At 40.8% G+C, this 24626-nt stretch overlaps 1 protein-coding gene across 1 annotated transcript; it reads right to left on the bottom strand.

Annotated features, from left to right (window-relative positions):
- Positions 1–248: 248 nt before the first annotated feature.
- Positions 249–3472, bottom strand: LOC132391055 (macrophage-expressed gene 1 protein-like). Its single transcript, XM_059963750.1, has one exon. The coding sequence runs from the start codon at positions 3433–3435 to the stop codon at positions 1249–1251; it is 2187 nt and encodes a 728-aa protein (XP_059819733.1). The 5' UTR covers positions 3436–3472; the 3' UTR covers positions 249–1248.
- Positions 3473–24626: the final 21154 nt, after the last annotated feature.

Raw genomic sequence — 24626 nt, 5'->3', positions numbered from 1 at the left:
CTACTCACCAGTATGTCTTTGGAAAACAGAAGGGAACCGGAGCATCTGGAGGAAACCCATGCAGTCACGGGAAGGATGTGCAAACTTATTGGAGACCGAGTCGGAATTGGACTCTGAACTCGGATGTCCCGAGCTGTAATACTATCATATTAACCACTACTGTACAAAGGATACCTTGTGAACAGAACATGTTATTGAAAAACTTCAAATGTATCTGGCTGGATTTTAATTACTAAAGACACCACAACTGGATATTCATGCTTTATTGTTTTTTATCTCTCCATGTTACGGTGGTATTAAACAGAGTTAAAATTACTCTCAATATACATTGCCTGCTAATATGATTAATAAAATTACCAGCAATGCTATTTGCATTAATACATAATGGATGGATCATGAAACATTATGTTTTATAACATGTTTTTATAAACATGAGAAAATTTGCAGCTGCTGGAAATCCAAAGCAACACACAAAAATGCTGGAGGAACTCAGCAGGCTGGGCATCATCTCTGAAAAAGAGTAAACACTTCGACATTTCAGGCTGAGACCTCTCAACAGGACTGGGCAGGAGGAGAAGTCGGAGTAAGAAGGTGGGAGGAGGGGAAGAAGAAGTATAAGGTGGCAGATGATAGATGAAACCTGGAGAGGGTGAAGTCAAGAGCTGGGAAGTTGATAGATGAAAGAGATAAAGAGCTGGAGAGGGGGGAATCTGTAAGGAGAGGGTGGAAGAGAGGGAAGGGAAAGGAACACCAGAGGGAGATGATGGGCAGATAAGGAAATAAAGTTCTTTGTGTTGTTCAAAGGGCTACAAAAACACCACAGATCTTGACATCTATTCATCATTACAGCATAGGTTTGAGAAATTACAGTTCAAATCACTTAAACTTTCCAATTAGAAACAGGCCATTTAATGCGTGTTCGTCTAGACCAGAATGGTCTATAGCCATCAGTCTAATATCTCTCCTCAGTTTCCTTCCCAATCCCTTAATTTCTAATGTAGTCTAATCTCACTTTCCTCATCCCAGCCCTGAGACATTCCACCCAGTCATTTTACTCTCCCTGGCTGTTTTTCCTTGAATAAACAACCCAGCCCTTTTCACTTCACCAAGATTTAAATTCCAATTAAACCCTGAGATTTATTTGTAGTTACTGCTGAGTGATTTGTTCCATTCCAAGGGTCAATGTAGGAAGATTGGGTGATCCTTACCCCAGCTGTGGCCAAGGAACTAGCCCGAATCCACTGGGACTCAGGCCTCGGTGTTGGAAAGAGAGGACTCCTGGTTCTCTGCTTGCACAGAGCTGGGTGTGGGAATTATCAGGGGTTCCTGTTCCACTACCTGGTACCCACGTTTCCTCCAGCGCTTCCTGGCATAGAAGGTGAGGCCGACTATGCCAATCAGGGCCAGAGTGATGGTAACGGAGATGCCCGCTACCACCCCGGGTCCTCTGGGATGACTGGCGTCAAACAAGTTGCGGGTATCTGAGATGGGGGCCACTCTCCATAGATTGGTGGCTGTGTCCTTCACCCAAGGCTCCTGGTACCTGGCCATGACCACCACCGTATTGGTGGAGCCGGTGGTGAACAGAGGAAGGTGTGAGAATGGGGGCAGGTTGATAGGGGCCAGGTTGAGATTATTAAAGGAGCCGGACTTCACACAGTACAGGATCTGGCAGCTGTCACTGATACTAGCCAGGTGCTGGCTATAACCTTCAGGACAGCGCTTGGGGTAAGCAGTGGCCCCCATATGTGTGGAGACCTTGTCCAGTTTCCGAGCCGGCTCAGCCAGCGGGTTGCCCGCCTCACAACTGAAGAAGCCGCCGAAGGGCAGCGAATAGCGGAAGCCCATCTCATAGTCCTCACTCACACAGACCTGCACGTGCTGGAAGAGCTTCAGGGGGTAGAAGGCCGTGGGACACGAGTGGCCCTGGGTCACCGGGTTGCTGGACTTGGAGCTGTAGAGGCCGCCAAAGAGGTAGCCGCTGTTCTGGGGCACAGTGGTCCCGGGCATCGCTGCACACCAGTACGACTCAAAGCGGGCCCTGTTCACGTAATAAACATCACCACACACGTCCTTGCAGCAGTCCAGAAAAATCCAGCAGGAGTGGCAGTGGTGGTGACACTCGTACCGGCTGAAGCCCTCTTCCCTTTGGCCCGAGTGTAGGTGAATGGCTGAGTAGCCAGGAGGGCAGCTGAAAGCCCCTGTCAGTGGATTCTTCTGGGCCAGGGACTGACACAGTGACTGTGCACCCGGTCCTGACACAGGGGTACACTCCTGGTAGACACCGCCAAAGGTGAAATTGGTGCCTACCTCCTTACAGGAGCCATCATCGATGTTGGCCTGGAAATTGAAGTTGGGTGACTTGATATCCACACAGCCCGGGTGGACGTTAACGACATAGTAGAGATAGATGGCCCTCTTGATAGCCCGGGAGAGCTTGGTCACCGTGGGTTTCGGCAGCTCGGGTAGGTTGGCTGGGGTGACAAAGAAGTCGAGGGGCTGCCCGCTCCTGTCAATGGCCACCAACTGGTTGGTGATTTCCTGCTGCCACTTCTGCAGGGTGATTCCAGGGTAGAAAGGCACACCGCCGTGGCTCTCAATCCTCGAGTGCGTCCTGTTGCCCACGTAATGCCTGGTGAACTGATCGGTGCTCTCCGCTTGACTGCCCAGGCCCACGTTCACTGTGTGGAAGAAGGTGGCTCCTGCCGAAGCACTGATGCTGGACTTCTGGCTCCAGCTGTCAGACACGAAGCTGGACCTGATCTGGTCCACCTGCACCAGGCTAGCGCCGGCGTCCACAGCAGTCAACACGTGGGTCCCATAGTTCAGAACAAGTAACTGGGCATAGTAATCAGCAGCCCTGGTCTGGTTGTTCTCAATGTGGTTGGCAATCTCAATTAGTTGCTGCTTAAAGCCCGCATCCAGCTTGAAGTCGGGTATGGATTTGACCTGGTACATTAAGTTTCTCACCTGGATTCTGGTGGTCGTGCTGCTGTCCCGCACCTGATGGGTCTTGATCCTCTCAAAACTGGCGGAGAATTTTGCATTCAGGATAGAGAGGAAGGACACCTCAGAGTTGACTGAAGCACTGGTGGTGCTTTTGTAATCCATCCAGCTGTTCATCATATCTGACACAAAATCCAAGCTGGTCTGCTTCTGGGGTACCACATAGACCTGGTCTGGGATAAAGTATTTCCCATCCTCACTGGTCTTGCACTGTGAGTATCTAATGTTCATTACTCGACCTCGGTCAAGATTCCTCAGGTTGTCCCAGCCCCCTCCAGGCAGAACCTCAAGAGCTGTCAAGCTTTGCTGTTTCCTACAGTTTGACAAACCATCTCCACTAGGCTCTCGAAGGCTGTTGTCTGTTGCCCTCACTGAGAGAAGGCAAAAAAACGCATGGGCCAAAACCAGATATGTCTTTAAGGACTGCATCCTCTCAGCTCATTGCACGGTGAGGTGTTCTGGCTTGTTCTGATGTTCTGGATTACTAATACTAATCACTTTCTATTTATTGGCAAGTTTCTTCCTCTTTCAATCACGTGACCCTGCTTCAAAATGAAACTATACAGGGGAAAGTCCAAGTGTGCATACTTCAATAATTAGTCAGAATCTCCTACTGCTTCTGTTTGAAATTGAAAGTTAGCTCTCATTCTCACTTTGTACGAACAACAGACAGGAGTGGAGGTCAGAAAATCAACTGTCAAACATACCGTCAGGAGAAGCCATTACATCAATCCTATACGAGGAAATCTGCAGATGCTGGAAATTCAAGCAACACACACAAAATGCTGGTGGAACACAGCAGGCCACGCAGCATCTACAAGGAGAAGCACTGTTGAGGTTTCGGGCCGAGACCCTTCGTCAGGACTAACTGAAAGGAAAGATAGTAAGAGATTAGATCTTTTGTGTGTGTTGTTACATCAATCCTATGACTTTACACAGGACCTTATTCCCCTGAGCACAAGAGAATGAAGGATATTTTGATAGAGGTCTACAAAACTATAAAGGGTATGGATAGAGGTAAAGCAAGTAGGCTTTTTCCTCCAAGGTTGGGTGAGATGAGAGCTAGAGGTCATGGGCTAAGGGTAAAAGGTGAACTGCTTAAAGGGAACCTGGGGGGGAGCTTCTTCACTCTGAGGGAGCTGAGAGTGTGGAACAAGCTTCCAGCAAAAGTGGTGGATACTGGTTCAATTTCAACATTTAAGAGAAATTTATATAGGTACAAGGATGGAAGAGGTATGGAGGGCTTTGGTCCAGGTCAATGGGACTATGCAGACTATTAGTTTGGCACAGACTAAATGGACCAAAGAGCATTTTTCTGTGACTCTATGATTCTAAGAAGCAGAAATAATTCAGTCACATGGAATAGTTTTGTCTGAGTGAGGAAACTCTGCAACCTTTTCCAATCTTGTTAGATGAGAAAGAAGTATCATAAGACCATAAGACGTATAGAGCCCTTTTCCCTCTGCTAATTTGCAGGTCCCCCTTGGGCAAGATGTAACATCTGCTTAGCCCCTCCCTCCCTCACTCCAATCAGGGTCACATGGAGCCATGGGAGCAGGTGGTGGATGGTCGTATGAGCAGCTGGTGCATATCGCAAGTCTGGTTATGTGACCACTGGCACCAGGCAGACAATTTCTGAAGAGTATTGATAATGGCTGGGGTCACCCGTCTTGCAAAGACAATGCACAGAAGAAGACAGTGGCAAACTGCTTAGGTAGAAAAATTTGTCAAGAACAATCATAGTCAAAGAGCATGATTGCCCACATCATAACAACACGGTACATAAACTTGATGATGAATAATCAAGAAACTATGAACCTCCACAGCAAATATACCCAATGACTTGCCCTTGTTGGTGATGAACTCCACAGATTCACCACCCCCCATCTAAAAAATATTCCTCCTTATCCTCCCTTTCATTCCTGAGTTCATTCTCATTGAGAGGGTGAATGCTCAGTTGGTACCATTTATTATCAGAGAATGTATACAGTTTAGAACCTGAAATGCTTGTCTTCGCAGACATCCACGAAAATCAGAAGAACCCGAAAGAATGAATGAAAGAAAGGCATCAGAACCCCAAAGCTCCCCTCCCCCACACATGCAGTAGCAAGCATCGATGCCTTGTCCTCCCCGCCTATTTCAGCAAAAAGCGTCAGTGCCCACCAGCCACCAAACAAAAGCAAAGTTCCCGAGAGATCGTGACCTGCTGCCAACAAAAAGTATTTAAAGGAGATGTGCAGGGAATTTTTTTAAACAGGAAGTTTAAAAGAGTTAAAAAGTGGTGGGTGATAGTAGTAGAAGCAGATGCAATGATGGTGTTTAAAAGCAATTGAGAGGTAAATTAATATATAGAGAGTGGAGGGATAAAGGCCTCATTGTGGACCAAAGGACCAATTCCTGTGCTATACTGATCTATGATCTTTGCTATACGATTGTTTGGAAATCCTGATTGTTTTGCATCTGGCCCATTATTTGAAGTAAACTTCTATTTCTCAATTAATTTAACTGAATTAAGTAATTCTTACTTTGATTAAGGGACTTTCCATCACATTGTCCTTTACTTCAAAAGGAAGTAAAGTGGCCACTTCAAAAGGAAATGAATCAGTTTCAAAGTGCTTTAAGATTTCAGGAAGGCGTGCAGAGCTTATGCGTTGTCTGCATGGAGTTCCCACATTCTCCTAGTGACCTCATGGTTTTGGCTCCAGGTGACCCGATTCCTCCTATAAACTAGTGATGAGTTGACTGCTCGGGTACTTTGAACTTTGAACTCTGAAGTTTCTAATTAACTTGGAGGAATTTGCAGAGACACTGTTGATGTACCCCTCAGCTGTAGATGGGTGGTTGAATCTGGGGGAGATTTCATGGGAACGTGGGGAGAATAGGGAAAAATATATTGGAGGAATGGGATTGCTCTGTTGAGATGGACAGGAACTTGGAGAGTCAGAATAGTTTAGAGAAGGAATTGCAAACCACTGGGCCCAAGGTTCCATTTCCTGGACAAACTCCCAGGATTCGTCTAACTGTACTTAATTCTTATCCAACACTGCATCACTAATGTAACTATAGATATTAAAGGAATATCAATAATATTTTAAAACAATGGATTAGTCACATTTTAAGTTGGACTGAAATCTGTCATATCCATTTTGCACTCAAGGTAAATAAGATAAAAGAATTAATTAATGAATTCAGAAAGAAGAAATGGAGGGAACACACTCTAGTCCTCATTGAGGGATCAGCGGAGGAATGAATGAGCAGTTTCTTTTCTTTTTACAGTATTTTTATTCAGAAGAAAAAAAAGATTTACGGAGTGCAACACATAGATACATCTCAACATGAAGTGTGTACATTCATATATTGTAATAAAATTGATCAAAATGTTATAGCAAATCACATAAAGGTATACCACTCCGTAATCAAAAATTTAAAGATAGGTCATACATCATAAAAGAAATTTTTTATATATAAAAAAGTCAACCCCCTACCAACTACCAAAGAAAAAAGCTGATGGGTGATAATGGATAATTAGAAAAAAAAAGCATAGTTGCTTAAGAAGAGAAGGTAGAAATATGCATAAAAGTCTGTGCACTGTTAAGCTTTATAAATTGGAAAAGTAATTTAGGAAAGGTCCTCAGATAGCATAAAAAGATTGTTTTGAATTTAAGACTGAGCAGCAGATCTTCTCTAAGTTTAAATATCACGTAGCCATTGAAGATATATAGGAGGGGTAGACTCCTTCCATTTAAGCAAGATTGCTCTCCTTGCTAAAAGAGAGGTAAAAACTAAAACCTGAAGGTTAGGAGTATTTAAAGTTATCTTCATTTGCAATAATACCAAACAAGGCAGTAAGGGGATTTGGGTCAAGCTGGACCCTAAAAAGTTGTGAGAAGGTATGGAATACTTCCCGCCAAAACTTTTCAATTTTAGGACAAAATCAAAACATATGAATTAAAGAGGCATCAGCAGAGTTGCATTTATAACGAAGTGGAGAAACGTTCGAATAAAAACTGGACAGCATCTGTTTAGAAATGTAAGCTCTGTGAACCACTTTCAATTGTAGAAGAGAATGATGAGCACAGAAAGATGATTTATTAACTGGTTTAAGAATTTTATTCCATCTTTCATCAGAAATCTGACAATTTAGGTCATCCTCCCAAGCTTTTTTTATTTTATCTAAAAAGTCTTGTCTAGAATCAATCAACAAGTTATAGATACCGGTAATAGAGCCATTAACAAAATGTTTTAAATTTAAAAGATTGTCCAATAAATTTTTATCAGGACCTATAGGAAAAGTAGTTAATTGGATACGTAAGAAATCTCTAATTTGAAGGTATCTGTAAAAATGTGTTTTTGGCAGTGCAAATTGAGTTGACAATTGGTTAAATGAAGCAAAAGACCCTAAGATAAACAGATCCCCAAAACACTTAATACCTAGTTCATCCCAATCCTTAAAGACTTTGTCAGTCATGGAAGGGATAAAAAATAATTAAGGAGAATGGGAGATGATAATGAAAAATTCGCTAAACCAAAAAATTTTCTAAATTGAGACCAGATCCTTAAACTTTGCTTAACAATTATACTATCTGTTGTTTTATTTGCTGAAAAAGAAGAGTATGATCCAAGAAGAGAGACAATAAAGGAATTTTTTACAGAATTAACTTCTAAAGAGACCCATGATGGGCAATCTTTACGCTAAAAATAATAGGACCAAAAAGTAATATTCCTTATGTTGGCAGCCCAATAGTAAAACCTAAAATTGGGTAGGGCTAATCCACCCATCTCTTTATTTCTTTGTAGGTAAACTTTAGTTAAATGAGCTTGTTTATTATTCCAAATATAAGATGTTAAATTTGAATCTAAAGAATCAAAGTAGGTCTTAGGAATAAAAATAGGTAAAGCCTGAAAAAGATATAAAAATTTAGGAAGAATCTTCATTTTAATCGAATTAATTCGGCCAATTAGGGATAAAGAAAGAGGAGACCATTTAGAAAGTGTCTTTTTCACATAATTCAATAAAGGGTTTAAGTTTTCTTTAAATAAATTCTTGAAGTTTTTAGTAATTGTTACACCTAGATATATAAATTGACTTGTAACAACTTGGAATGGAAATCTGGCATTTGATGACATTAGGTCAATTAAAGGAAATAGCTCACTTTTATGTAAGTTCAGCTTATATCCTGAAAAATAACTAAACTGGGAAATTAAAGAAAGAACCGAAGGTAAAGAAGTTTCAGTGTTAGAGATAAAAAGGAAAATATCATCAGCGTATAACGAAATTTTATGAGCATACCTTCCCTTAGTATACCAGAAATGTTTTTAGATTCTCGAAATGCTATTGCTAAGGGTTCTATAGCTAAAGCAAAAAGTAACGGACTAAGGGGGCAGCCTTGTTTAGTTCCCCGCTGTAATTTAAAGGGCTTAGAAATTTGAGAGTTAGTAATAACCTGAGTGGTAGGAGACAAGTACGTTTGTAAATTAATTTAACCCAGCAAATAGAATTAGGCCCAAAATTAAAATTTTCTAATGTCTGAAAGAGATAATTCCCCTCAATCCTATCGAAGGCTTTTTCTGCATCTAAGGATAATATACACTCTTATATTTTTTTGGATGGTGAATATATCACATTCAAAAACCGACATATATTAAAATGTGAGTAGTGATTTTTAATAAATCCTGTCTGGTCATGTGATATAACAGATGGTAAAATATTTTCAAGTCTTCAAGCTAAGATTTTTGATAAAATTTTTGCATCAACATTTAATAAAGAAATCGGTCTGTATGAAGAACATTCAGCTATATTTTTATTTTTTTTAAGAATAAGAGAAATAAAAGCTTCATAACAAGATTGAAGGAGTTCACCTGATATAAAGGACTCTGATAAAACAGAGGATAAATAAGGTGTAAGTAACTAGTGAAAGTTTTATAAAACTTCCCAGTCCTGGGGTCTTACCAGAATGTAAAGCACGTATAGCCTCAGCCACTTCTTCATTGGAAATAGGCTGATCTAACTGTATTAGGCTATCAGCAGACAATGTAGGAATGTTGATACAACTGAAAAAAGCACTCATATAAGTATCATCTGAAGAAGATTCAGATTGATACAACTTAAGGTAAAACTCTTTAAATACATTGTTAATTTCAGAATGGTCGGATATCTTAGTACCATTATCTTTAAAAATTATTGTGATTTGACGATTAACTGTAAAAGATTTTAAGTGATTGGCTAATAAACTACCTGTTCTATCCCCGTGAATATAAAATTGAGTTTTATCGTTCAACAGCTGTCGTTCAATTGGGTAAGTCAGCAGAAGATTATACTTGGATTGGATTTCAATCCGCTTATTATATATACTTGGATCTGGAGATAGGTCATCAAGATCTTTTAATATTGCTACTAAGTCAAACCTTTCTTTGTCAGCTTTTTTCTTTATATAGGTAGAGAAAGAGATAATTCGTCCATGAATACATGCTTTATAAGTATCCCAGGCTATAGTACCAGCAGTATCTCCTTTAAAATTTTCTTTAATGAAAAAAGTAATATAATTTCCCAAAAACTTTAGAAAATTTTTATCAGATAACAATGATAAGTTAAAATGCCAACTTCTATTTGATACAGAATAAACAGGTAATCTTAAAGCCAGAAGCACAGGTACATGATCAGACAAAGCAATCTCCTTATAATCACAGGATCGTACCAGTGGAAACAAGTTTCTATCTATAAAAAAGTAGTCAATCCGAGAGTACATATGATGCACCTGAGAAAAATATGAATATTCCTTTTTTTGGGGGTGCAAAAAACACCACACTGAAGCAGAAAATGAGAATACCACATTGAAGAAGAAAATATTTAAAAAGTAGGACTGATTTATTAGTGACAGGGGTTTTACTTGAAGAGTGGTCAAGCCAAAAATTAAAATCTCCACCCATCACTAAGGAATACCGATTCAAATCAGGCAGAAAAGAGAAAAAACGTTCAAAGAAGTCATCTTACAGAAGTCATCTGTATTTGGAGCGTATACATTTGCAAATACCTTTAGTTTATTCTCAAGACTACCTGAAACAATTACGAAATGGCCATTTGTATCAGAAATTACATTATGTTGAATAATGGATACATTCTGATCAAACAGGATAGAGACACTTCTTGATCTAGATTGGGAGGGTGAGTGAAAATGTATACCCTCCATCCTTTAAAAGAACGTGAAATATCATCTTTACGAATATAGGTTTCTTGAAGAAAAATTATATAAGTTTCTGGATATAAGAGAAAATCTTATTTCGTTTAACAGGGTTATTTAGACCTTTCACATTAAAACTGAGTATATTAATAAAAGAATCCATCAAGTATCCTTTAGTAATGTATAAAAGGTAATCACAGACATTTAAATAGCGAATAAATAAAACAGTAAAAACATCCAATCAGCTTTCTGGAAGAACCCATTTCCCCCTCCCTCCCCCCAAAGGGAGAAATCAGCCAAGGGAGGCTGAAGACTAAATCTAACGTTCCCAACCCAAAACTCCGGTGGCTCCAGAAAGAATATATGTATAGCTGTGCTGAATAAACAATTATAAATATATACATACAAAAACAAAATACCAAAGTAAATAAGTTCGCTATTTACGAAAAAAAATCCATGGGAAAATAGAAGTGTTAGTCTCAGTAAGAAGGAAAGACAATAAAATCAAATATTAGTAGAAGCCAATAAGGAAAACAACATATGCTTGCGGGTGCAAAAAAAAATGGAGTAAAGAAACAAATAAAAACATAAAAAGTAACATTAGAGAACCAGTGTAATGAAGGAAAACAGCAAAAGAGAACATGGATGCGGTCTGCCTGCATATTTTGCATAGTTTGAAAGATAACAAGAGCAGTTTCAAATTCCTGAGTGTCAACATCTCTGAAGATCTATCCTGAGTCCAACGTATTGATACAGTCACAAAGAAGGCACACCAGCACCTATATTTCATTCGGAGTTTGAAGAGATTTGGTATATCACCAAAAACTAACAGATTTCTACAGGCGCACCCAAGGTGAACGTTCTAACTGGCTGAGTTATCATCTGGTATGGAGGGGCCACTGCTCAGGATTGGAGAAAGCTGCAGAGGGCTCTAACATTCTCTGATCATTTAAAATCAGCATCATTTGTCTCACTTTATAGTCATTCCCTCATAAAGTGCTTGTAACTAACTGTATCTGTTACTCATCAGTAGGCCCCCTAACACGGGGAAACATTGTGGCTTCTGGAAAGGAAAAGAGCATGAATGGACAGTACTTAAGATATTTAACAAGTAGGAAGCATCCGTCACAGTTTATATGCTTCTTAATTTCCTTTCAATGCTGGCTATCATTGACTGTGTAAGATTAATGCCAACCAGATAATTACATGTTAATGAAATATTGCAGAGTTACAACATAGCAATAGGTCTTTAGTCCCGACTGGTCCAACCAGCCTTCATTCGTTATGTGAAACTCCAACTTCCTTCTTCATCCCAGCCCACCAATAAACCTTGTTCTCCCCTTATCACTGGAGCTTGACTTGATGGAGTTCAGAAGGATGAGAAGGGATCTCTTTGAGATGTATCGAATACTAAAAGAACTGGTTAGATTAGGTGTGGCAAAGATGTTTCCAATAGCAGGAGAGGGCACAGCCTCAGATTAAAGTGACGTCCCATTAAAAATGAGATGACGAGGAATTTCTTCAAACAGAGGGCTGTGAATCTAGAAACATAGAAAACCTTTAAAGTTAACCCTTAAGCTCTCGGATAGATTTTTGAAAATCTCACAGTGGAGATTGAACTCCGTTTTGTTACAGGATCCAGCTTTTGTTAATTTTATTAAGGAGCAAATTTCTATATTTTTTGAATTTAATACAACTGAAGGAGTGTCAAATCTGGTTATATGGGACACCTTGAAATCTTTTCTTAGGGGACAGATAATCTCATATTCAGCAGCCTTGAGAAAGAAAACTAAAGCGGAATTGTCAGTGCTTATTAATAAAATTAAACAGATAGATAAAACGCATTCAGTTAGATCTACTGAAGACCTATATAAAGAAAGGGTCGAACTTCAATCACAGTATGATTTAATTCTGACCTTTCCCATTGAACAGCAAATTTTTAAATCTAAAAGTTTATTTATATACATGGGGAAAAATCTGCTAAACTTTTAGCGGGTCAGTTAAAGGCTGGGATGGTCAGAAGAAAGATTTTAAAAATTCGCTGACCAGATAGAACAGAAACTTTAGATCCTTATGAAATTAATAAGATACTTATGGACTTTTATTCTAATCTTTATAAATCTGAATTCTCTGATAGTAATATCACTATGAATAGATTTTTGCAAAGGTTAAACATACCTCAAATTTCGATTCAAGATGCTGATATGTTAGATGCACCTATTAAACAAGAGGAGATAGCCAAGGCTATATCCTCTATGCAATTAGGTAAAGCTCCAGGACCTGATGGTTATACAGTAGAATTTTATAAGACCTTTCACGAAACGCTTATACCACATCTTCATCAAACGTTCACTGATTCTACATCTTCTGGGAACCTTCCTAAAACTTTTTATGAAGTATTAATTTCATTGATTCCAAAAAAAGGGAAAGACCCACTGGAATGCGTATCCTATAGACCTATTTCTTTACTGAACGTAGATTTTAAAATCCTCTCTAAGATTCTAGCAAATAGGCTTGAGATTATCTTGCCTAATGTTATCTCAAACGATCAAACATGATTTATTAAAAATAGGTACTCACATTTTAATATTTGAAGATTATTAAATATCATTTATTCCCCCTCAACCAAAGAATCTGAATGTATTGTATCTTTGGATGCAGAGAAAGCCTTTGTTAGGGTGGAGTGGCCTTATCTATTTCAGGTTTTGAAGAGGTTCAATTCTGGTCCAGGATTTATCTCCTGGATTAAATTGATTTATCATGCCCCGGTAGCTGTGGTTCTCACTAATAACCAAAAGTCTCCTTACTTTAGATTATATAGAGGTACCCATCAGGGCTGTCCCCTTAGCCCTTTATTATTTAATTTGGCTTTAGAACCACTTGCTATTGCTCTTAGGGATTCTAATTCTGTGTAGGGTATTAGGAGAGGGTATAAATTACATAAAGTTTCGTTATACGCGGATGATTTATTAGTTTACATTTCAAATCCTAAGAAATCTATTCCTTCTATGTTATCTATATTTATGGAATTTGGTACATTTTCTGGATATAAACTTAATTTACATAAAAGTGAATTATTTCCTATTAATAATTATTTTGGTTATTATGATCAAATAACTTTTAATATTGCCAAAAAACATTTTACTTACCTTGGTATCAAAATTACAAAAATTTTAAAGACCTATATAGGTATAATTTCTTCCCTTTAGTTGCATATACTCAACAGGCGCTTTCCAAATGGTCACCTATGTCAATGTCATTGATAGGTCGAATAAATGTTATAAAAGTGGTTAATCTACCAAAAATTTTTATATATATTTCAAGCAGTTCCCTCTTTTGTTCCAAAAACATTTTTTATAAAATAGGCTCTTTGATTTTATCTTATGTTTGGAATGATAAAAGCTCTAGAGGGAATAAACTTTTATAGCAAAAATCAAAAAAAGATGGAGGACTGGCTTTACCAAACTTTAGATTTTATTATTGGGCAATTAATATTCACTATATTACTTTTTGGATTTATGATATAGATGATCAAGATCGCCCTTCATGGTTACAGCTGGAGGAAAGTTCAGTAGTGGGGTTTTCGTTAGCTTCTTTATTAGGAGCTCCCCTTCCCTTTCCATTCTCCAGAATAAGTAAACAAGCTCTTAACCCTATTGTTAAACATACTTTAAAAATTTGGTTTCAATTTCGTAGATTTTTTGAATTAAATTATTTTTTTCTTTATAGTAATATTTATTCTAATTTCTTTTTTAAACCATCAACTTTGGATAAGGCTTTTCAAACATGGAAACTTAAGGGAATAAAAACTTTTTTAGATTTGTTTTTACAAGACTGCTTAATGTCTTTTTCACAGTTCATGGATAAATATGATATCTCCAATACACATTTTTTCAGGTATTTACAGGTTAGGAATTTCTTACGTGATTTTTTTACCAAATTACCCGTTGATCTGCTCTTCAAATTTGACTTATGTTATTTTTCAGTTTAAACCTTTTCAAAAACGATAAATAGCTATCATTTATAAACAGTTAATGAATGCTCGCACATCGCCTAATGATAGGCTTCAACACTCCTGGGAAGTAGAACTTCAACATTCATTCTCAGATAACCAATGGCATAAAATTTATTATTTAGTCAATAATTCATCTATCTGCGCACGCCATATTTTAATTCAGTTTAAGATAGTACACAGGGCCCATATGTCCAAAGATAAATTGGTGCATATTTTTCCTAATATAAGCCCTATTTGTGACAGATGTAATGCAGAAGTGGCTACTCTAACACATATGTTTTGGTCATGTGTAAGTTTAAATAATTTTTGGAGGGATGTGTTTGGAATATGATTTAAAGTTATAGACATGGATGTTCAACCTCATCCACTTGCAGCAATTTTTGGGATTTTCCCAGATGAAGCAAGCAAAGTGTCTGACTCCGCCCAACATGTGATAGCTTTTTCAACTTTACTGGCTCGGAGAGCTATTTTGCTACACTGGAAAGAACCTAACTCACCCACTGTTTTCTATTGGCTCTCCTCCATCATGTCATGTTTAAGCTTGGAGAAAATTAGAAGCCGGACATCTGATACATCTTTTGATTTTGAACAAATCTTGTGACCCTTTTTCAATCAGATCCCTACTCATCCTTCTAAATTCCAGTGTATACAAGCCCAGTTGCTCCAATCTTTCAACATATGACAGTCCCGCCATTCTGGGAATTAACCTCGTGAACCTATGCTGCACTCCCTCAATAGCAAGAATGTCCTTCCTCAAATTTGGAGACCAAAACTGCACACAATACTCCAGGTGTGGTCTCACCAGGGCCCTGTACAACTGCAGAAAGACCTGTTTGTTCCTATACTCTACTCCCCTTGTTATGAAGGCCAACATGCCATTAGATTTCTTCACTGCCACTGTACCTGCATGCTTACTTTCAGTGACTGATGTACAAGAACTCCTAGATCTCGTTGTACTTCCCCTTTTCCTAACTTGACATCATTCAGATAGTAATCTGCCTTCCTGTTTTTGCCACCAAAGTGGATAACCTCAAATTTATCCACATTAAACAGCATCTGCCCACTCACCCAACCTGTCCAAGTCACCCTGCATTCTCCTAACATCCTCCTCATATTTCACACTGCCACCCAGCTTTGTGTCATCTGCAAATTTTCTAATGTTACTTTTAATCCCTTCATCTAAATTATTAATATATATTGTAAATAGCTGTGGTCCCAGCACCAAGCCTTGTGGTATCCCACTAGTCACTGCCTGCCATTCTGAAAAGGACCCGTTAATCCCTACTCTTTGTTTCCTGTCTGCCAGCCAATTTTTTATCATGTTAGTGCCCTACCCCCAATACCATGTGCTTTAATTTTGCCCACTAATCTCCTATGAGGGACCTTATCAAAGGCTTTCTGAAAGTCCAGGTACATTACATCCACTGGCTCTCCCTTGTCCATTTTCATAGTTACCTCCTCAAAAAATTCCAGAAGATTAGTCAAGCATGACCTACCCTTCATAAATCCATATTGACTCGGACCAACCCTGTTACTGCTATCCAAATGTGCCGCTATTTCATCTTTTATAATTGACTTCAGCATCTTCTCCACCACTGATGTCAGGCTAACTGGTCTATAATCCCCTGTTTACTCTCTCCCTCCTTTCTTAGAACGTGGGATAACATTAGCTACCCTCCAACCCTCAGGAACTGATCCTGAATCTATAGATGCCCCTTCCCTCTGGGTCACCCTTGGTCAAGGTGTAGCATCTGTTTAGCACCCCCCCCCCTCCCTGATCAGGGTCATGGGAAGCCATGGGAGCAGGTGGTGAATGGTCGTACGAGCAGCTGGTGCCTATCACAAGGTCTGGTTATGCGACGACTGATGCCAGGCAGATAATCTCTGAAGAGTATTGATAATGGTTGGGGTCACCCATCTTGTACAGACATGGCCCAGAAGAAGGGAATGGCAAACTAGTTCTGTTGGAAAATTTGCCAAGAACAATCACGTCAAGACCATGATTACTCACGCTATATAACACAGCACATATGATTCATGGGCCAAAGGACCTGAACTATACAGTAATGTTCTATGCTCTAAAGCTGTAAAAGAATATTTTGTATGTTGGCGTACAGTAAATCTTTTTTGTAAATAGTAGATAGAACACAGAGAAAACAAACCAAGGCTTTTTACTGTAGTTCAGTACACATGACAATAATAGACCAATCCTAACAACGTTGCAACACAAGTGCAGGCTCTTCAACCCACAATGTCTGTGCCAACAGAACTAAGCTTACGGGCTGCACAGGATCCATATCCCTCCATTCCCTGCATCTCCACGTGTCTATCTTAAGTTCCTCCTGAACGGTATCTACTTTCCCCACCAGCCCTGGCAGCCAATGTCAGGCACCTGCCACTCTCTCTGCTAAAAACTTGTCTCACGGGGGTTCCCAGCTGGGAGTCCACAGACCCCTTGCCTCATGGTATTAGTTCATGGCACAGAAAAGGTTGAGATCCCCTGGCTAAGAGTTATACAGTCTGGTAGGACCACAGTACAGGGTTCATATGCTATGGGGGAATGAGGGAATAGATTGGGTGAAGAACCTCTCAATTATTGTAGTGGTGTAGCTGCCCAGATCACGGTCTTAATGGTGTCAGTGAACAAAGCAACCAAGTGCAACATCCTTCAGAAACTCCTTTTTTCGCTTCTTTTACTTATTCCTTTTCTTTCAAATGTGGTTCTGTTGAAGTCCGTGATCCACATTTTGGTGGTATGCTAAGACATAGCAACATAGAAATCTACAGCACATTACAGGTCCTTCGGCCCATGATGTTATATTGGCCATGCAACCTACTCTAGAAACTGCCTAGGATTTCCCTACCACATAAGCTCCACGTACCTATCTAAGAGTGTTAAAAGACCCTATTGAATCCATCTCTACCACCTTCGCTGGCAATGCATTCCATGCACTCACCACTCTGTTTGAAAAACTTACCTCTGACATCTCCCCCTATACCTACTTCCAAGTGTCTTAAAACTATGCCCCTCATGTTAACCATTTCAGCCCTGGGAAAAAGCCTCTGACTATCCACACAATCAATGCCTCTCATCATCTTGTACACCTCTATCAGGTCATCTCTCACCCTCCATTGCTCCAAGGAGAAAAGGCCGAGTTCACTCAGCGTATTCTCATAAGGCATGCTCCCCATTCCAGGCAACATCCTTGTAAATCTCCTCTGCACTCTCTCTATAGTATCCACATCCTCCCTGTAATGGGATGATCAGAACTGACCACCGTACTTCGAGTACTTTTGGGCCAATTGAGCAATCTGGTGCTTTGCAATCTCCGAGTGAGCTCACTAAGGTATCAAATAAAGTGTGAGGCCTAGAGGTCATGAGGCTTGGAGATGGGGCGCAAGCCCACGATTGATCCCATTTCTCCTCAATCTCACCAGTTAAAGCATCGGGGAAGATTGAAATCAACTAGGATGAGAGCGAAAGGCGGGCAGGTATTCAGCGCCAACTACCTGTGGGTGAGCAGTCCCACTCTCTCGCCCACTGCTGCCGGAGGACGGTATCTGTGTGTGTCTGGTCTCTCTCTGCCCTCTCGCCTACTGCTGCCAGAGGACGGTATCTGCGTGTGTCTGGTCTCTCTCTGCCCTCTCGCCCACTGCTGCCGGAGGACGGTATCTGTGTGTGTCTGGTCTCTCTCTGCCCTCTCGCCCACTGCTGCCGGAGGACGGTATCTGTGTGTGTCTGGTCTCTCTCTGCCCTCTCGCCCACTGCTGCCGGAGGACGGTATCTGCGTGTGTCTGGTCTCTCTCTGCCCTCTCGCCCACTGCTGCCAGAGGACGGTATCTGCGTGTGTCTGGTCTCTCTCTGTCCTCTCGCCCACTGCTGCCGGAGGAAGGTGCCAGTGTATGAACAATCTCTCGCTTCGTGCTGCTGGAGTTGTGGGCAAAGTTTGATTGATGTGGTTTGTGGGTTGGATGCTGTGGTTATGAGGTGATTCTGGCTTCCGGTTGCTCCTTTCTCTATTGCTTTTTTGTGTGATTATGATCACAGCAGACTGGCTCAGCAGCCTGTTACCAACAAAGACACTATACTGGGTTGGGCTGAAATGAGCTGGATCGAATACGCCTGGACACGTGCGATGGCTTTGCAGTTTGATGTTTTATATTCTGTGTTTTTCAATCTTTTTTTGCCATTTGCACAGTTTGCTTTTTTTTACATGTTGGATGTTTGATGTTTTTCTTTGATCAGTTTTCTTTGTTTCGTGACTGTGGGAAGACAAATCTTAGAGTTGTATACTGCATATGTACTTTGATAATAAATACACTTTGAAACTTTGGAATGCAACAAAACACTACTTAATGTATTGACTGCAAACGTAAGAATAAAAAGGCATTGCTGGCTTGTAATTTTTTTTACTATGAATAAAGGTAGTGAAATTGCATTAGACATTGGCTCTGTGGGAAAAACCAAAGAGTGGTAGTAGTAGAGGGGTGCCTGTTGAACTGGAGGACTGTGACACAGGGATCGGTGTTGGGTCTGTTGCTGTTTGTCATTTATGTCAATGACCTGGATGATACTGTGGTTAATTGGATCAGCAAATTTGTAGATGGCACCAAAATTAGGGCGATAGTGGCCAACGAGGAAGGCTATCATGGTATGGCTTGCAGAGGGATCTGCATTTCTGGAAAAACGATAGATGGAATTTAATGCAGATAAGTGTGAGGTGCTACACTTCAGAAGGACTAACAAGAGCAAGACTTACACAATGAACGGTAGGGCACTGAGGAGTGACGTAGAACAAATGAATGTGGGAATATAGGTCCATAATTTGTTGAAAGTGGTGTCACAGGTAGATAGAGTAGTAAAGAAAGCTTTTGGCACATTGGCTTTCAGAAATCAAAGTATTGAGTATACGACATTTGGTGAGGTCCAGTCTGGAGTATTGTGTGCAATTTCCTAGCTACAGGAAAGATGTTAACAAGTTTGGAAGAGTACAGAGAACATTTACAAGGATGTTGCCGGCTCTGGAGGACCTGAGCAATAAGGAAAGACTGAATATGTTAGGACTTTTTTTCTGAGAACATGGAAGATTGAGAGGAGATTTGATAGAGGTAGACAAAATTATGAGGGGTACAGTTAGGGTAAAAGAAAGCAGGTTCTTTCCACTGAGTTTGGTTGGAACTACAACCAGAGGTCATATGTTAAGGGTGAAAGGTGAAAAGTTTAAGGGGAACTTGCGGGGAAACTTCTTCACTCAGAGGGTCATGAGAGTGTGGGATGAGTTGCTAGCACAAGTGGTGCATGGGAGCTCGATTTTAACATTTAAGGGAAGTTTGGATAGGTACATGGATGGTAGTGCTGTGGTCCCGAATCAGGTCGATGGTGGTGGACAGTTTAAATGTTTACAGTATGGACTAGATGGGCCGAAGAGCCTATTCCCATGCTGTACATCTCAATGTCTCTAATAAAGTTTATTTTGATATATTAAAAAATGCAACATTTCCACACTGAAAAAGACATGATTTTATTAACTTGTATCAGGTCTCCCCTTAAACCTCCAAAACTCTGAACAAAACAAGTTTGTCCAACCTCAGATTTTTAAAAGATTAGAGAACTAATTAGTAATACGGTTTCTCTTGTTCCTTTGGGAAAACACTTAATTGGTCACAACTTCCAAGAGCGTTCCATGTAATTTTCTGTTACCAAAGTGAGTTAACCACAATATCATATTTTTTCATTTAAAAAGAAGCGAGGCAAATCTGATTATTGATTATCCTAGTGTAAAATATTTATTGGCAAAGTCAACATCAAAATTTGCTCCCTGGTACTTAGAGCACGGTAAGGCAGTGCTGGGCTGTCACTGCCCAGAAGGCGAGGAATCTCTTGGAGAAACTCTTGGCAATTAATCGGGTCTCAGCCCGAAACATCGACAGTGCTTCTCCTTATAAATGCTGCCTGGCCTGCTGTGTTCCACCAGCATTTTGTGTGTGTTGGCAATTAATTGTACACTTTTCCACTGCGCGTGCGCAGAAAGGGAGCAGGATGCAGAAGTAGCTGCTCCTGGTGGAAAAGAACCCCGATGATTAATATTTCTAACAGGTTGAAATTTAAACGCATTTGTTGTTATTAAAACTTTTAAAAGGGTGGGAATTCAGAGTGTTGGCTGAATGTTGGCTGGGTTGATCTAGGAGCAGCTCTCTGGATCTATATTTGCCCTCGATGGAGCAGAATGCCGCTGCTCGCACGGGCTTGCCATCGCCGTGCTGTCCAGTTTAGTGTACGGCTCCACTTTCGTTTTGCAGAGGAGGATGCCTTTCTGAGGACACAGCCTCAGAATAGAGAGACCTCCATTTAGAATCAGAATCAGCTTTATTATCAACAGCATGTGACGTGCAATTTGTTAACTTAGCAGCAGTTCAATGCAATACGTAATATAGAAGAAAAAAAAATAATAATAAATAAGTAAATCAATTACAATATGTGTATATTGAATAGATTTAAAAACATGCAAAAATCTGAAACACTGTATATTTAAAAAGTGAGACAATGTCCAAGGGTTCAAAGTCCATTTAGGAATTGGACAGCAGAGGGGAAGAAGCTGTTCCTGAATCGCTGGGTGTGTGCCTTCAGGCTTCTGTACCTCCTACCTGATGGTAACAGTGAGAAAAGGGCATGCCCTGGGTGCTGGAGGTCTTTAATAATGGATACTGCCTTTCTGAGGATGTTCTTACTTTGTAGGCTAGTACCCAAGATGGAGCTGTCCAGATTTACAACCCTCTGCAGCTTTTTTCGGTCCTGTGCAGTAGCCCCTCTGCCCACCCCCATACCAGACAGTGATGCAGCCTGTCAGAATGCTCTCCATGGTACAACTATAGAAGTTTTTGAGTATATTGGTTGACATGCCAAATCTCTTCAAACTCCTAATGAAGTATAGCTGCTGTCTTACTTTCTTTTTAACTGCGTTGATATGTTGTGACCAGGTTAGATCCTCAGAGATCTTGACACCCAGGAACTTGAATCTGCTCACTTTGTCTACTTCTGATCCCTCTATGAGGATTGGTATGTGTTCCTTCGTCTTACTCTTCCTGAAGTCCACAATCAGCTCTTTCATCTTACTGATATTGAGTGCCAGGTTGTTGCTGCAACACCACTCCACAAGTTGGGATATCTCACTCCTGTACGCCCTCTCATCACCATCTGAGATTCTACCAACAATGGTTGTATCATCAGCGAATTTATAGATGGTATTTGAGCGTCTTTGGAACGTGGGAGGAAACCGGAGCACACGGAGGAAATCTGTGCATTCACTGAGAGAACGTACAAACTCCTTACAGACAGCGGCAGAACATTTAACAATAATAAGCCAATACCAATACTTTTTTTGTGATGTAGGTCAGTGGTCCCTAACCTCTGGGCCGTGGACCAATACCGGGTGGCGACGAATGCAGCCGTACAGCGGCAGCTGGGGCGCACCCAGCACATCTTTAAGAAAAAAGCTGAAATGATCAAGCTAATTAATTAGGTGCCACCCGGCACGTAAATGTCGGCCCAGATCAGAGGCGATTGCCGATTTCACTCGCCCTAGAGTGATTTGGCTTTCGCAGCAGACTACAACAATGAATTCCCATAGATTCATCTCCCTCTGGCTGAAGATATCCCTTTTGTCTGAGGCTATTTTGTTATAAAAAGGGCTTTTTTCTTAATGATGTGCTGGGTGCGCCCCGGCTACCACTGTACCACTGCGTTTGTCGCGGCTCGGAGGTTGGGGACCACTGATGTAGGTGATACTGAGGGAACCTGTAGAACGCAGGTCATAGGGGGAATGGGCAAACTCCACATACACAGTGTTAGGGCATATTCTAGATTTACGTAATATAGCAAATATTAATTGCAACAGCAGCCAGTCTTCAGATCTGATTGTGGACTGTAGATTGAATTTAAAATGCAGCTCAGAACAATGGTCACCCTGGAGCTGCAGACTGAGTTCGATTGTAAACCGGTAACACACTCATTCTCCTGAGCTGTCTGCATATGCATGACTGCAGCTCAAGAGGCAGAGGTGATTAACACTCTGATTTTGGGTGTGTTGGTGTGAAGATCTGGAGATGTTTGAAATTACGTACTCAAAGGAAGCTTTATGAATGTATTGTAACTATAGAAACAAATAAAATGTGATGTAATGTTCGTCAGGAGGCCCCTTGTTCCAAGACTGTCCCCAGTATGACACCTGATTTTCTCGCTGAATAAAGACTTCTATATCTACCAGCTTCAGTATCTTTCCAGTGACTTTGTTCACAGTCACAACAGGCAGCACTGCATAGGACATCGAAGAGTACAGCACAGGAGCCGGCCATTCAGCCCATCTAGTCTGTGCTGAACCAGCTAAAAAGCAAATCAAAAACAGCCAAACACAAATCCCACCTACCTACACAATGTCCAGATCCCTTCATCTTCCTTGCATCCACGTTCCTATCCAATCATCTCTTAAAACTCTCTAATGTATTTGTCTCTAGTACCATTCCAGACATCTACAGCTCCCTGAGTAAAAAACCTACCCTTCACATCTCCTTTGAACCTACCCCCTCCTACCTACAATGCCCTCTGGTATTAGACATTTCAACCCTGGGAAACAGATACTCTCTGCCCACTCTGTCTATGCCCCTCATAATCTTGTAACCCTCTATCAGATCTCCCCTCAGCCTCTGACACGCCAGCGAAAACAATCCAAGTTTACCCAGCCTCTCGAGATAGCACGTGCCCTCTAAACCTTGCAGCATCCTAGTAAAAGGTAGCACTAGAGGTCAGGATTGAAACTGACTTAGTCAGGGTTGTGAGAAGGAAGCACTAACTCCTGGGATTACTTTCCGCATCTGCCTGCCCATAATCTTGCCGTGCTGGGACATCCTTGGAAAAGGCAGCACACAGCATCCATCAGTAAGTCTGAATCCTCCTGTTAATGGTGTGCAGCAGACACGAAAAACAACACTGTGTTCAGTTTGATTAGTTCCTGATGTCTCTGGAGTATGTTGCACTTTAATAATAAGATCACAGGATGAACTGGTTTAGAATACCGAAGTGTGGGCTATCACAATTACAGACTGACTGACTGACTCATAAACAGAGAAAATGTCATCGTTACACTCTGAGTAGCCCTTGTTGAAGGAAGGGTATGTGGATGGAATTCATGAAACAGGAGAACGAACCAAAGATGCCACAACGGTGTATTTATTGAGAGGATGTCTTTTGGACAAAAACAAGTTCTGTCGAAACTGAACAAATTAGGCAATACTACAAGGTCATAATACCTTTGAAAAGGTGGTTTCTGAAGTCACCTGGTCCAGTAAATGTACTCCCAGTGTGCTTTCATTTTTTAACAAAGTGTCTGGATTAATGCAAGTGAAACCTGAGATGCTCAAATGAGTTTGCCCGATCTGCACAACAATTCTTTTCAGTCTGCACACAATTCACATGTAATGACATGCAGTACTGTGCAAAAGTCTTAGGCACATACTCAAGACTTCTACACATTTGTTACAATATGAAGGTGGTTGGGAAACAGAAACAAGAGTACTTAGCTTGTATTAGCTCAGTAGTATTAAGTGTTATTTGCTAACTGAAAAGGCATAATATACAGCATTGTGCAAAGGTCTTAGGCACCTGAGCTATACACACCTAAGGCTATTAGAACCATAGAACTTTACAGCACAGAAACAGGCCTTCTGGCCCTGCTTGGCTGTGCCAAACCATTTTTCTGCCTAGTCCCACTGACCTGCACCCGGCCCATATCCCTCCAAACCCCTCTCATCCACGTACCTGTCCAAGCTTTTCTTAAATGTTAAAAGTGAGCCCGCATTTACCGCTTCATCTGGCAGCTCATTCCACACTCCCACCACTCTCTGTGTGAAGAAGCCCCCCCCCCCCCATATTCCCTTTAAACTTTTCCCCCTTCACCCTTAACCCATGTCCTCTGGTTTTTTTCTCCTCTTGCCTCAGTGCAAAAAGTCTGCTTGCATTCACTCTATCTATACCCATCATAATTCTATATACCTCTATCAAATCTCCCCTCATTCTCCTACGCACTGCGAAATAAAGTCCTAACTTATTCAACCTTTCTCTGTTACTCAGTTTGTCAAGTCCTGGCAACATCCTTGTAAACCTTCTCTGCACTCTTTCAACCTTATTAATATCCTTCCTGTAATTTGGTGACCAAAACTGCACACAATACTCTAAATTCGGCCTCACCAATGCCCTATACGACCTCACCATAACATTCCAACTCTTATACTCAATACTTTGATTTATAAAGGCCAATGTACCAAAAGCTCTCTTTACTACCCTATCTACCTGTGATGCCACTTTTAGGGAATTTTGTATTTGTACTCCCAGATCCCTCTGTTCTACTGCACTCCTCAGTGCCCTGCCATTTACC

Source organism: Hypanus sabinus, chromosome 3, assembly GCF_030144855.1.
Source record: "Hypanus sabinus isolate sHypSab1 chromosome 3, sHypSab1.hap1, whole genome shotgun sequence".
NCBI lineage: Eukaryota > Metazoa > Chordata > Chondrichthyes > Myliobatiformes > Dasyatidae > Hypanus > Hypanus sabinus.
This window is presented reverse-complemented; position numbering and strand designations above follow the sequence as displayed.